General features: G+C 42.4%; 1 protein-coding gene across 1 annotated transcript in view; it reads right to left on the bottom strand.

The window, feature by feature from the left end:
• Positions 1-418: 418 nt before the first annotated feature.
• Positions 419-14,021, bottom strand: part of mark2b (MAP/microtubule affinity-regulating kinase 2b) — a 58,376-nt gene continuing 44,773 nt past the window's right edge. The window contains exons 16-20 of the mRNA XM_039821835.1: positions 9,922-10,188; positions 7,809-7,835; positions 7,362-7,680; positions 3,655-3,952; positions 419-1,510 (exon numbers count right to left, since the gene is read on the bottom strand). Of these exons, the coding sequence (XP_039677769.1) occupies positions 1,161-1,510; positions 3,655-3,952; positions 7,362-7,680; positions 7,809-7,835; positions 9,922-10,188 (1,261 nt within the window). The 3' untranslated portion in view covers positions 419-1,160. The remainder of the gene's footprint in view (positions 1,511-3,654; positions 3,953-7,361; positions 7,681-7,808; positions 7,836-9,921; positions 10,189-14,021) is intronic.

Below are 14,021 nucleotides of genomic sequence, written 5' to 3'. Positions count from 1 at the left end.
AAAAATAAAAACTTAAAAACAAAAGTAGGGACTTGAAGCCAGGTTGAGGCCCGTACAACTGATGTCGTCATCGAGGCGAACCGGACTCCTGGGACTTGATGGCGTGAGAGAAATTTAAAAATGACGAAGAAAAAGGGAGTGACGAAGTGAAAAAGATGGATGTGTTTGTGCTGAGTTCAGTTTGCAATTAGAGGGAGAGAGGGTGGTGTACAGTGTGTGTGTGTGTGTGTGTGTGTGTGTGTGTGTGTGTGTGTGTGTGTGTGTGTGTGTGTGAGTGTGTGTGTGTGTGTGTGTGGGGGGGGGGGGGGGGGGGGGGTGGTGGAATCAGATGGATCAGGGTGGTTTTTTTTAAATTTGTTATTTTTACTGGAGGGGGGAGGGAAGGGAGAGAGTGTGTGTGTGTGTGTGTGTGTGTGTGTGTGTGTGTGTGAGAGAGAGAGAAGTCCTGGCTCAGTTGGAGTCCATTCAGTTTTGGAGGAGAATCACAACAAATGTAATCAAAACTCCTTTGAGTTTTCCAGCAAAAAAGGCTCTGAACTTTCTGTCAATCATCACCACTTAGTTGAGAGTTTTAGGGAGAAAGTAGCAATTCCTCCACTCTCTCTTTGTCCTCCATCCATCCCTATTTTTTATTTATTTTTTGTTAACCTGGTTTCCCTCCTACCCAAAAAGACCTGGCAGCAGAACCGTGCAGAAAAACGGAATAAATAGCAGGAAGATGTGACATGAGTGGTCAAAGTGATCAAAGTGTGACTACTAAAAACAGAGAGAGCAGATCGGACATGCAGAAGAGTGGAACGTCTAGTAGAACGTGACAAAAAAAACAAACAAATAAAACAGCAGGGAAGAGAGAAGACCTCGGTCTATAAGTACTTCACAACTCAGAGGAAATGGACTCAGAGTTTCTAATGGCAGGGCCTGGTGAACTTTAGGAACAGAACTCCTAGAAAAAGAAACGTTTTCTAGTCTCAGAGAACCAACAGCCCTACTTCAGACCTTTGTCCACATAACAATCGTGTTCCCGCCCTGTAGCTTACCTCCACAGTGCCCCCAACCCCGCTTACAGCATCATCATCATCCTCCTCCTCCTCACCATCACCCCCCCTTCACCCGCCCACCTCCGCCCTTTAATCTCATCTCTCCTCGCTGCTCCTCGGCCCTCACAGTTTGAGCTCGTTGGCAATCTTTGAGGCAATGTTCTTGAAGGCGATGGACGTGCCTGAGATGCGTTTGAAGCGCACGCCGTTGAGGGAGAGCCGCGGCAGCTTGCACACCTCCATCTCCCACTGGACGAAGTCGTCGCGCGCTGGGTTGCCCGACACGCACAGCAGCATGTAGCGCTCGCGCATCTCGTACTCGCAGCTGTTGGAGTCGAGCACCTTGCGGATCTCGCGCATCATCTCCATGGGCTCCATGGACGACGTGGTCTTCATGGACCAGGTGAAGCGAAGCGAGCGCGGCTTGGCCGAGTCCTTCTGGGTGCCGATGGCAGGAGGGGTGCCGGTGCCACCTGAGGGGGGAGGGGGAAGGGGGGAAGAGAAAGAGTGGTGAGAGGGCAAAAGATGAGTAATAGAGAGACCAGCGGGAGGACCAAGTTAATAAAAGTGATAAGAGATGGTTGCATAACAAATAACAGCCGATAAAAGACAGGGACAGCACAGAATGGATAAAAGAGGCAAAGTGAACAGATGTGAGGAGCAAGAGTTATGAGAGGACGTGACAGAAGACAGGAAAAGCAAATCAAGTGAGGAGGACAAAGACAGGAGAGGGGGGGGGGGGGAAGCAGAAAAGGGAGGAGAAAAGGATTGAAAAGCATCAACAAGTGTGGAGAGAGACATGAAGAAAGAGAAAAGAGCGCAGAATGAAAAACAAGATGAAAAACCCCATTAAGGCATTAGTGAGAAGAAGAATTGATTACCATAACCTGAAGGAAGACGTATAACTGAATCAGGATACAACACTTTAAAGATAATCAGATATTTTAGGACATTTGATGTCAAATGCTGCAGTGACACAAAAACAAGTGTAACTGAAGCTTCTCTCAGCTTAAGCTGCAACTAATGAACATTTTTCATCATCGATGCATCTCTCACTTTCATTAAAAAGAGTCCTCCAGTACAAAGTTGGGGGACTCTTGAGAGACTAATTAAAAGAAAAAGGACAGGGCTAGATATTCTGATTTCCTGGATTAATAGAATCCTTTAAATGGTATTCAAAGTTTAAACTCGCCATACCTGGTAAAGGCCAATGTCTTTTAAACTCCACAACACACAAGCTGCTGGCCTGGACGCGATATTACGAATCGCACTATGGCCACGCCAAGATCCGCCCTTCAATAGCATTCACACACTACTATTGGCCAGGCGTCCATGCTTACATGTGCAGGGTCCTATCCCCTGACCAATCCCCTAACCCTAATGAAATGCCTAACCCCAACCAATCGAGCTGCTCTGTAGGGCGGGTCTTGGCGTGGCCATAGTGGGATTCGTAATTTTGCGTCCTGGACTCTCTGGGAGAGGCTGAAGGTTCCGCTATTTAAAAACGAGGCTAAAACACAGCTCCTTATTATCAGTCCTGAGTGCTCCAAAGACCCTGCAGCTGTCTTTGTAACTCTTAACCTCCAACATCAAGCTGCAGACTAAGAATTAAGGTGTCCCGTTTGATTCTTGTCTGGATTTTTCTGTTCATCAAGAAATTGTGGGACGGTCAGACACACTTTATCATTGGAAAGTGATGAAAAATGATTCCATGCTCACTCATTGTTTTAGCATCTGAATAAAGACCCTTGTCTTGTTTTTCAAAATAAACCACAGTAGCAACATGACAAGACGATTGCTTTTAAGGTGGAATACTGGGGAAACTCTGTTGTCATAATTTAAGGTGGAGAGTAGGGCTGCAACAATATGAAGAAAAAATAAAATCATAATCACAATTATTTTGGCCAATACTGAAATCACAATTACTTAACATGATTACTTATTGTCTTTTGGAAAGATGTTGCAATTATTGAACTTAAAAAACTAGAAATGTAAAATTTGCTGTTTTGCACTTTTTTTCCCTTTCTTCCATTCAGAACAGAAGCCAAAAGAGAGCTTTCTTGCAAAATGTGCGTGTACAAAATAATACTCCCAATTAATCTGTTTTTGTGATCATTAGGAGCAGAAATTGTAATTGCGATTAACATTTTGATTAAAGCTACGTATAGTGTGTAGTTTTCGTCTCCCCCATGAGGAATTCTAAGTAATGACAACAACAATGTCGGCGCGTCCACATGATACAAGCCTTCCGTGATCGCGCACAGCCCCCACCCCTCCTTCACGCAGTTGCTTGTAACCCAGGAGGACACGGAGGATTAAAAAAAACACGATGGACTCTTCAGAAGAGTTCACTCTGCGCACCGGATGACACAATCTTCTGACCATAGCCATACTGAGAAATCCAGAGAGAGTTGTGTGGAGCCGATAGTCTTATTTAGCTTTATAGCAACTCATTTGGCAATGGCTTGAATGTAACGGACGTTCGTTAATATCAAAAAATTAGGCACTAAAGCTTTAATTGCACAGCCCTAGTGGAGAGGACATCATTATTACTACCAGTGACTGTTCCATTTGTTCTTCTAATGACATTTGAAAATAGCAATAAAAGCCAACATACCAGTGTTACCAGACCCTGGGGAGGAGTTGTTCTCATCATTGTTGGAAGAAGAGGAGAGAACACCGCCGGACGTCTTCTCGGACTTGTCCACTGTGCTGCTCAGCATAGACCTGGGTGAGGGATGGGAGGGTGGAAGAGAAGGACAAAAGGTGGCCGAAGACAGGAGGAGAAGAAAGAACGGGCAGATAAAGAGATGGGACAACAGGATAGGAAGAGGGAGAGCAGGGGCAGGGAGAAGGAAGCGTGAGGATGAGGAAGAAATAAGCAAAGAGAGAAAAAGAAGAAGTGTGAGAATTGAGAGAATTATTCAAAAAGTAGAGACAAAAAAGGAGGGGAGGAGGGAGAAATGGAGGGATGATTGAGAGGAAGAGGGAGATGATGAGGTCGTGGAAATGAAATGAAGACAAAAAAGCAAAATTTCTTTCAGTACCCCTGTGTGTGTTTGTGCGTGCACATCTCTCAGGTTACTAAAATGTGTGTGGATGTGTGTGCGACAGTGAATTTAGAGTCTGCTTGCACACAAACACACATTTGGGTACCCTCAGTTCTGATTTCCCCTCACACATGCAGGCCAACCTTCACACCGGCACTCTCACTCTCTGGGATGCTACCATTCAAAGCTTATCTTCCCTGATTGGTTAAGCCGTTATCACCATCACCAACCAATTACATCCCAGCTTGCTCCCCCTCCCTCTCCCAGCCATTCACAACAAGCTCAGAGATCATCTACTGATTGGCTCCAGTCTACTGATTGGCAGGCGGTTTTTGGAGTTTTAGAGTCTGGGGGATTTGTAGGGTTTTCGGGGTGCTCTGTATCTCACCTGCTCCCCTCATCCCGACCCTCTCCCTCATACGGACTCCTCGAGAAAAATCAACAAAAGTTTAGTCTTTTTGAGGGCTCAGGGCAACAACTGGACTCTTACACAGAAAGTTAATCAGCTGGCGGAACACAGTCGCGCTGCTCGCCATGCCTGCCTGAAATGTTCCAATCCAACCACACCAAATATCTCATGTCCACTCCAAGTGTTCACAGTAGGCAGCCACCTGATGACTTCACAGCACACAGTGCAGATCCCAATGCCAGTCCACTCTGAGTCACCCCTATCTCACAGCTCCCTCAATCAGGAGACATCATGAGTGTTCAATGGGTTGAAAAGACTGAGCTGCACCAGCCATTCATAAATCCATTACTAAGTTTATGTGTAAAGCCCTTCTTAAGATATTAGTGACTACTAGCTTTAATGTTAAAACATAACTGCCAACTGTTTGAAAATGTAGGCATTTATATGTGTCCATGGAGAGTTAATAGGATTTATGACTATGATTTATATGTTTACAATCCAGTGAGAGATGCTAACCTAATGGCGTTATTTGATCATTTGGTCTAATATGATAAGCATAACGTTTTATTATTTGAGGTACATTGTTACTTTTGGGAAAACCTAAGCAGGTTATTTATTAGTAGCAAGCTAATTTGGCGATTTAAATAATTCAGTTTGACCTGCCAATTAACAGGTAAAAATACTTTTCAACAACTAACCTCTATGTAAGAACTAGTTTGTGTGGTGCAACTGGTTTTTATTTAGCGACTCATGAAACTAAACTTGTGTTATAACTAGGCTAAGTCGGGAACTTTCAAAAAGCTGGTGCAACCAGCTGCAGGATGGATAGGAAAAGGGGGATGGATGGAATAGAACAGTTGTGAATTGAATGGAATGGCCTGAATAGAAATTTAGGAACTAAATGTAAATTTTTGACAAAATCTAGACAGCTCAAAATGTTATGGTTTATTTTAGATCAGAATTGAAGTATGTCCAACAAGTTGGAACAGAATGCAATAGCTTGTAATGTGTTGGATTCCAACAAAATGGAAAGTTTGGAACAAAACTCAATATGGAATGATTTGGAACAGAATGGAATGGAATGGGTTCACACAAAATGGAATTTTGGGAACAAAATGTGAAATGGAACAATTTGGACCAGGATGGAATGGTTTGGAACAGAATGGTCGGCACGGTGAGGGCGAGTCGTGCGGCCAAAAGGATGTTAGGAGCATTTATGATCCCAGCACTACATTAAAACCTTCATTAGTAACAGTACACCTACATACAGGTTTGTTTAGAAATCCTACTGCATATAAAACGTGTAAAACACACACACACACACACACACACACACACACACACACACACACACACACACACACACACACACACACACACACACACAAGACTGAAAACATACAAAACAACAAAGACAAGAAAACGGCTAAACACATGCAGACAATGGATGGAAAGTGACACATACATGACAAATACAACAGTTTATGGTCCTAAATTCATTCTGTTGTGGGAAAAGGTCATCACTGTTTTGCCCCACTCAAAAAGAAATACGGTACATAAAATACCTTCTGCAACAGAAATATGGTTACAAATGTAGCACATGGGAATGTCAAGGGAGAAGTTGAAACAAGTTACACAAGCATATCATAAATAATAGAGGGAAATTGGTGAACAATGTAACATTAAATAAGTTGGAAAGGATGAGATGATTACCAAATATATCTTACTTTACTTAATGAGAACTTTCACTGTCCACTACATAAAGTGCACTGTAAATACACACTAAAATCTATTCATATACTCATTAACAGAACAACCCTTTGCCTCATATGTATACACATATGTTTAAGGCAGATTCATTATTTCTCCATCTCATATTTCAAATTTAATGATTTATGAGAATCCTTAAATAAACCAAAGGGTTTGCTACTTGTATAGAAAAACCAAAAGTTAGTTTATCCAAAAAACTGTATTACAACTTCTAACCACCAGGTGGAGCAATGGTCCAGATTAAAGGAAAATTGCTCTACCAGCTGGTAAAAAGCAGACAACACACTCAAAAGCAAGTGTGTGTTAGACAAATGTGGTTGTGAAATGTGTGTTCAGTATGTACATATATGAATGTAAAATGTGTCATCGTGTTTAGCATCTGCATATAGTGCAAATATCTACGTGAGCATGGAGCCGTGTTGTCTGTGCAAATGTACAATATATGTGCATTGAGTGTCATCTGTGTGTGGGTCCGAGGCATAAAGGTCTTTTCCAGCCAGAGTAGGTCAAAGCCATCCAGTTCTGTTACTGCTGCTGTTAGAGAGCCAGCGCCAGAGTGAGAACACAGCAATGAAAGAAAATCAAGAGTGCAGCCTCCAGAAAAAGAGTGCAGCCTGAGAAACACTGAATCCCCGTCCCTCCCAGATCCTCTCCTTCCCTTTATGTCCGTCCACAGCTACAGCCGGGGACTTGTTATTATCAATGACTTCCCCTGTGGCATCCTCACAAACTAAAAACACAACTACAGTCTCTAATTTGACCAAGCCAATGAAAGCAGGGAGGTGAGATGGGTGGTAGTTTGGTAGGTGTTGTTAGCTTGGATAATGGTTAGCAACATTACATAATCCTGGGCAAAGAAAGTCAGCCAGACTCAAATGAAAAAACACCTGCTGATAACAGCTTAAAAATCAATGGGGTTCTTTTTTCTCTCTCATATGCTTATGGAAATGTGGAAATTAATACATGATGCTGTTTATGGATCCAGTTTTAAAAGATATGGAGAAGAAGACCTCCATTAATGCATCTGAAGCTAAGGAAAGGGTTACGGGTAGAAAGGGAGTAGTTTAATCTATTGCACCATTAAGACTCAACCTAAATCTGGGACGCTACAGGGGAATACGAGCTCTCACACACACTACTTGGTAAATAAAAGGAAAAAAAGGAGGGATAAGGAGGAGGTGGGTGGGAGAGACAATGGAGGGACAAAGAGGAAGAGGGGTGAGGTGTTATTGTGCCGCATGATGATGGAGTGAATGAGTTAAGTGAGCGGGCAGCTGGGTGAGGGGGGAAGTTAGTAAAAAATAAATGAACACGGCACTCAAAACCAGAAGGCTCAAAAAAAAGGGGCCAACCACAGAAAAAAGGAGGAGAAAAGATAAGGCTCAAGGCACAAAAGAAAGATTTCAACAAAAAGCTGCACGAAACACCAACAGGGGAGGAAATATAAATATATATATATATATATATGGAAAATATATATGAAGAAGAGAATATACGTATATATATCAAGGGGTTATATTTAACGTTGGGGGTGTTGCCTACCTTCTTGGAAACCTGAACGAGAGATTTCTACAAAAACAAAAGAGGGATAAAGAAAGAAAGAGAAACAAACGTATATATAAAAAGGTATAGATTTATGACTTTACTGTAAAAGACAAGCTGCCCTCTGAGTAGCAAATTTTAAAGCACACTGTCCAACATGAACAAGGCTCATTTAGGATTGAAGCAGCAAGCACAACCATCATTAAATTACCAAAAATAAACAAAATCTGTGTTACTGCAGTCAACTTTCATTATTAAAACGCACACCGGAACACCTTTCAGGGATTTAATGAACTCTGTGGGAAAATTCCATTAAGAGACCTTGTTTGAACACAGACACCCCCCCTTCCCACATGAAATGAAGTGCTCCTCCACATACAGAGCAGTCCTGGGTGATCCTGAAAAGAAGTGTCCATGAGGTGAAAAGTTCAAATGTGATAAAAAAAAAAAAAAAAAGGAGAGAAAAAAACACTTCGCACACAAAGACACATTTCAAATGAAAATGCACAGGTTAAGCAACAACTTAATCCTTAACACACATTGAGAAACTTAAGCTGTCACACACACATGCAAGTACACCGATGTGTTTGAAGGACAGAGAAATATCACTCCAGACCAAGCAGGAAAATGCAGTGGTGAGGTTATATGATATGTTAATAAAACACATAGCTTTAGTGCACGTGTGTGTGTGTGTGTGTGTGTGTGTGTGTGTGTGTGGTCAAACTGCACAAATGCAACACAATCTCTCTGTCTCCACCACCTCTACTTCCTACCAGCACGCCAAGTTGTGTGTGCGTGCATGTGTGTCAAGGTGTCCCCACTAGTGGTATTTATAGTTGAGGGAAAAGTGATATCTCCGGTGTAACCATGGATACTGTCGCCACGGCGCTACAGTATCTCTGAGTGGGAGGCCTAGAGAGTGGCTGTGCCTGTCACGCACGCACGCACGCGACACACACACACACAGACCATAATTTTCAAGCTAATATCTCTAAAAATACAAGTAGTACTCTCTTCCTCACACACATTTCAACACTTGTATTTATAACGAGCCTCCGGGGTTGCTTGGTGACACAGGAGCGATGGCGAAAATCTCAACTTTACCACATCATCCATTTCTACTGCGGCCTCGGATTGTAATGTGCCAGTCAGCCTCGCTGCTCCTTTTTTTCTCTCATTTGTGCCCTTTTACTTTTCTCCCATTCTGACTCCGCTGCGTACAGACTTCATCGCCCTTCATACATGATTTAGATCAAACATTGTCTTAGCCTTTTTCTATCGAATTAGCAGAAACCACTGGGCTTGGCAAGTTGAAATATCAGTCTAGATGTCCCAAGACACTGTAGTCAAAGAGTTGGTAAATCCTACATTAGTCAGGTTTTTCCTTCCCTTCCACTGTTATAACCACTATGTACTGTCTTCACCTTACTGTACTTACACAGCAGAGTTGGATCAAAGCTACAAAACTTACTCCACTTCCAGAGAAAATTAAATTAAATTAAATCTAAATAAAACAAGTTCAGCTTTGATTACAACAAAGTACCCATAAGAGCAGTTTTAGTGCTGCAATCTGCAGTAGAGGACTGAGATGAAAACTGGGCCAGACGTGGAACCAAAACCAAAATTACTCCTCACTCACCACTGCTCCAAACAAAATTATAGAGGAGACACAGCTGTTCCCTTCCTCTCCCTTTCTACTCCCAGCAGAGTTACAGATCAGCACAAGTTTAGTGATAGGGATGAGAGGAGACCAGCCCCTTTAAAGAAATACTCTGAAAACTAGTGATGACATGGACGTACGGTGCGTTGTTCCTGAGAGGAAATGAGCACATGAAATGACTTGTAACGTAAACCTAGTCATTTTCTCTTTAAAGCTGAAACCTCAACACTGAGAAAAAGCTTCAACATGTACTTGTGCTGGATAATAAGTACAGCTGCTACCACGACTGCTCTGCATTTACTAAGCTACAAACGTTCTTCTTCTTCTGCCACATATCGTCTGCTGTCCTATCTGTCTTGCTGCTTCCTTTCTCTTCTCTAGGACACGTAAACCACAGAGTATAAATATTCACCCTTCCCATTTTCCCATGCTTCTCTCTTTTCTGCCACTCACCTGCGTACAAACTTGGATGTGAACTTGCTGAAAATCCCTGTGGCGCCGTGTGTCCTCCGGGCCTGGCTGTTGCCATGTGACAGTGACGGGGACGCAGGCCCGCCGGGGTAGGCGGAGCCCTGCTGGTCCCGGGCACCCCGCTGCTGGCCTGCGTGGAATGTGCTGCGGATGCCCACCCCTCGGGAGAAGTTGGTGCGGTCTGACGCGGCAGCGCTGCTGATGTTGTGGGCAGATGGGGAGGCCCCAGGCGCCCGCTGCGTAGGGGCACTATAGAGAAGGAGTGGGAAGAAAGAGGAGGAAAACGGAGGGACGCAGGGTAAAGAAAAAAGGTGATACAGAGGAGGGGAGGGTGTAGAAGAGAAGAGAGGTGAATGCAGAGAAGATGAAGGAGGTGCAAAATAATTGGGAGCAGGATTGGGAAGAGGTTGGAAGGTGTGATGAGAGAGGAGGCAGCGAAGAGGAGGTGCAAATGAAGAAGAATTCAGGGTTATGAAGATTGGGCAGGAAATAAGAGAAGAGAAAGCAGGAAATGAGGACAGTATGACAGAGGAACGGTGGGGAAGATGGAATGAAAGGGGAAAGGTAGATGAACAAAATGAGGGGTAGAAGGGGATGCAGTAGGAGTAGAAAGAAAGGAAAGAGTTTTAACAAGAGGGGATGGGAATAAAGAGGAGGGGTGTGGGAGAGGAACAAAGCGTTAGACAAACACTTGTAGAAGAAAATCCCTTCCTTTTGATGTGCTACTTACCTTAGTGTAAGGTCATACAAGTATCTATGTCTGTTCAACGTCTGCTCGCCCTGATGTTTCATATAATCCCTTAAGTCAGCCAAGTCAATATTTAGGGCCACATCAGGTTACTGACACACGCTCAGTTAATCCTCATTGCTTCAACTGTAGGGCAAGGCCTCAAACACGCACACATACACGCACGCAGGCAGCCAAGACATCATTTTCTGTCGTTTTCAAGCTAATATCATCAAAAATACAAGCACACACTTCCCTGAGCTAAAAACTTGCATTGGATTTGTCAGTATGTGTGTGGCAGCAGTACACCTGCAGCACATAGCAAACACAACAAACAGAAATGGCAAAAAGCACACAAACTGAAAGTGGAATGAATAGAGGACCTAATACAAAAGCACCGTCCACTGTAGAGGGCTGCAATGGGAATGGGATACCACATAACACAAATGTTGCAGGTGCAGGATATGGTCACTCTAATGTGGGTCGTCACAACATCATGACTAAATTTCATATATGAAAATAGGCTGTAATTACTAGGCTTTAGCATCCAAGTAAATGCTTGGCCCACCATTAAATCCAGTGACCAAAAACGTTCAGTTTGTTTGTTTTATATCCTTCACTCTGTCCAATTCAACTCTCTTTCTCTCTCAACATCTTTAGACTAGACATTTAGTCGGTAAAATTATTTTTAACTACATGCTATCCCTTGCAATCTGTAGTCCGACATTACACAATCTTGTCTGCATCTATTACCTATCAAGAAAGAGGGACACAATCCGAAATCCATGTAGTTTCCTCATCTTTTAAAGATGGGTAGCTGACTACATGTGTTGTTTTCCCCGGTGTGATGGAGTGGGAGTGGGATGGAGTGGGAGTTGAATGTTTTATCTGCTGGAGCAAGCGGTGACGGTCAAAAATTATCTCAGAGGGATTAAAAAAGCAATCCCATGCAGACCTCTAATACACTTAAGGAGCTTGTCAGTCAAGATTGCAGTTGTGTGATGAACAGCTTCAACGCATCCTTTAATTTGATGTGGATATGTTCAAGTTGTGCAGAGAGGGCGAAATATACCTATCCAGACAAAGACACTGCTTTTCTATGGATACAGATGTAAGCAAAGAAAGGCTGGATCAGGCAGGTTAGTGGGGACCAGTGAGGCATATTATAGTTAATGAAGAGGACTGAGTTGATTGGGAAGAAATACATATTGCAAAGATGAAAATGGATGTAATATTTTCCAATTGTTTTAACATATGAAAGCATTCTATTGTCACTTAAAGTTCCCATTTTATGCTCATTATCAGGTTCATACTGTATTTGGGGTTTCAACATGTCCACGTGCTTTAAGGTTTAAAAAGCATAGTATTTTTTTTTTTATACTGTCTAAATGTACCTGTATTCACCCTCTGTCTGAAATGCTCAGTTTTAGCGCCTGTCTCTTTAAGCCCACCTCCCAAAAAAGCCCAGTCTTCTCCGATTGGTCAGCATTTCGTTGTCTTCCGCATCTGAGCTCTCGGTGCACCATCATTGCAGCCGGAGAATGACTAACAGCACTGTAGCAGCACTTTCTACCTATATATAGTAAAGTTGTGACATCACAACCCTACAGAAGTCCTAACAGCTTGTTTAAAGGCACCGTCTCTGAATACGGGCTGTGTGCATTTCTCTGTGGATTGAGCGTTTTTATTTTCACAGTATTTATAAAAAGCACCTCGACCTGCTTTAGAATTAAAAAAAACAAAACATGGAAATCTCACTTTGTACAATATGGGACCTCTAGGAAAAAGAGTAGTGACAGACTAAGTATCTAAAAAAGGTGCGTCATGGCACGGTTTGGCTGACAGTGCTGGATGATATTCAGGCATACATGATTTGCATATAGTACACCGCACCTCTATGTTATACAAATGTGGAGCTGCCTGTGTGCAGCGTGGCTTGCTTCATTACAGTGCATCATGAATGTTCATGCAGTAAAAGAGGTTGTTAAAAATAATTAATAAATTCACGAGAATGGTATTTGAAATGCATTTTTCATAAGGGTATTTGGAGACAGCTGGAGAAAACAGGAATGGGTGGGACTTAAGGGCACAGACTATGTTCTGAGAAAAAGGTGCCTATTCCTCACTTAGAAGACAGTCTGTGTTGGAGTGGTACCTTCTCTCCAGTGTTCCCAACCAGGTTCTGAACAGCCCAAGCTCACTGCTGAACGACGCATGCAACAGAGCAAGACTTCAACATAGAGCAGACAAAACCACATACAGCCAGAGGGCCACCTTGACATTTGCTCTGCTGGAATTTTAGCCTGACATTTGTGTGGGGAGGGTTTCACGAGACAACTGTCACAAAAAGGGTGGGGGTCTCCTGAAGCTGAACTGATATGCCACTTGCACAGACAGACGGTATTTAAGGTAGCGGAGGAACATATTCAAAGGCCTTCCACCATATATTGTGACACGTGGCTGGAAGAAAAAAAAATAAATAAAAAATTTAAAAAAAGAGGACTAAAACTACAAAAATATCAAAGTAGCCCTCGAAACAGACACTATATAACAATAAAGCATAAAGCAAGCTAAACAACAAAGCACACACACACACACACACACGAATGACCAACAAGACACAGTCCGGTCACTACTCCATTTCTTTCTTTCAACGAAGACACGCCACAGTAAAGTTAACACTTAATACATGAAGACGGGGTTTTCCCAGGCAACTTCATAACTAAGGTGGGTTTACACAGCAGATTGAGGCTGTATGAGGAGCACTTAACCACCTTTGAGAACCAAAAACAGAGTCTGTGGGAACCTTAAAAGGGACTCCACTTCTTTTCACAGGACTAAAATTCTATTGTCCAAGCCAGGGAAAATCCTTTTGTTGACAAACACAGCATGTAAAAAAATAAAATAAAAGTGTATTATTATGCATATTAAATATCAAAATATCTATACATGCAACAGATTATATGGATACATTGTCACAAAAACATGCATCAACAAAACTATTACTCTACATTTTATTATTTTATTTTAAGTGTAATTGTTGACTAACCATCTACATAGATGGAGAACATATTTGCATGCAGTCATTAACAAGTAGTGACTGACACTTTTTTTTTTTTTTTTTTTTTTCAATCAGCATGATGTTGACAATTTTTGACTCGCATTAACGGCTTAGAAACTTAACCTGCAAACGTCAACATTTGTCGTTTTCGATGCTGAATAATGTTTTTTTTTTTCATCTCAATAACACTGCTAATTATACTATGTCCGTCCCGTGGCTTGTAGGCTACAGTTAACAAGTCCGTTTAGCTTCTAAACCACCAGAGATACAATGTAAAGGTGAATTTCTGGACTT

Source organism: Perca fluviatilis, chromosome 14 (genome assembly GCF_010015445.1).
Source record: "Perca fluviatilis chromosome 14, GENO_Pfluv_1.0, whole genome shotgun sequence".
NCBI classification, from domain to species: Eukaryota; Metazoa; Chordata; class Actinopteri; order Perciformes; family Percidae; genus Perca; species Perca fluviatilis.
This window is presented reverse-complemented; position numbering and strand designations above follow the sequence as displayed.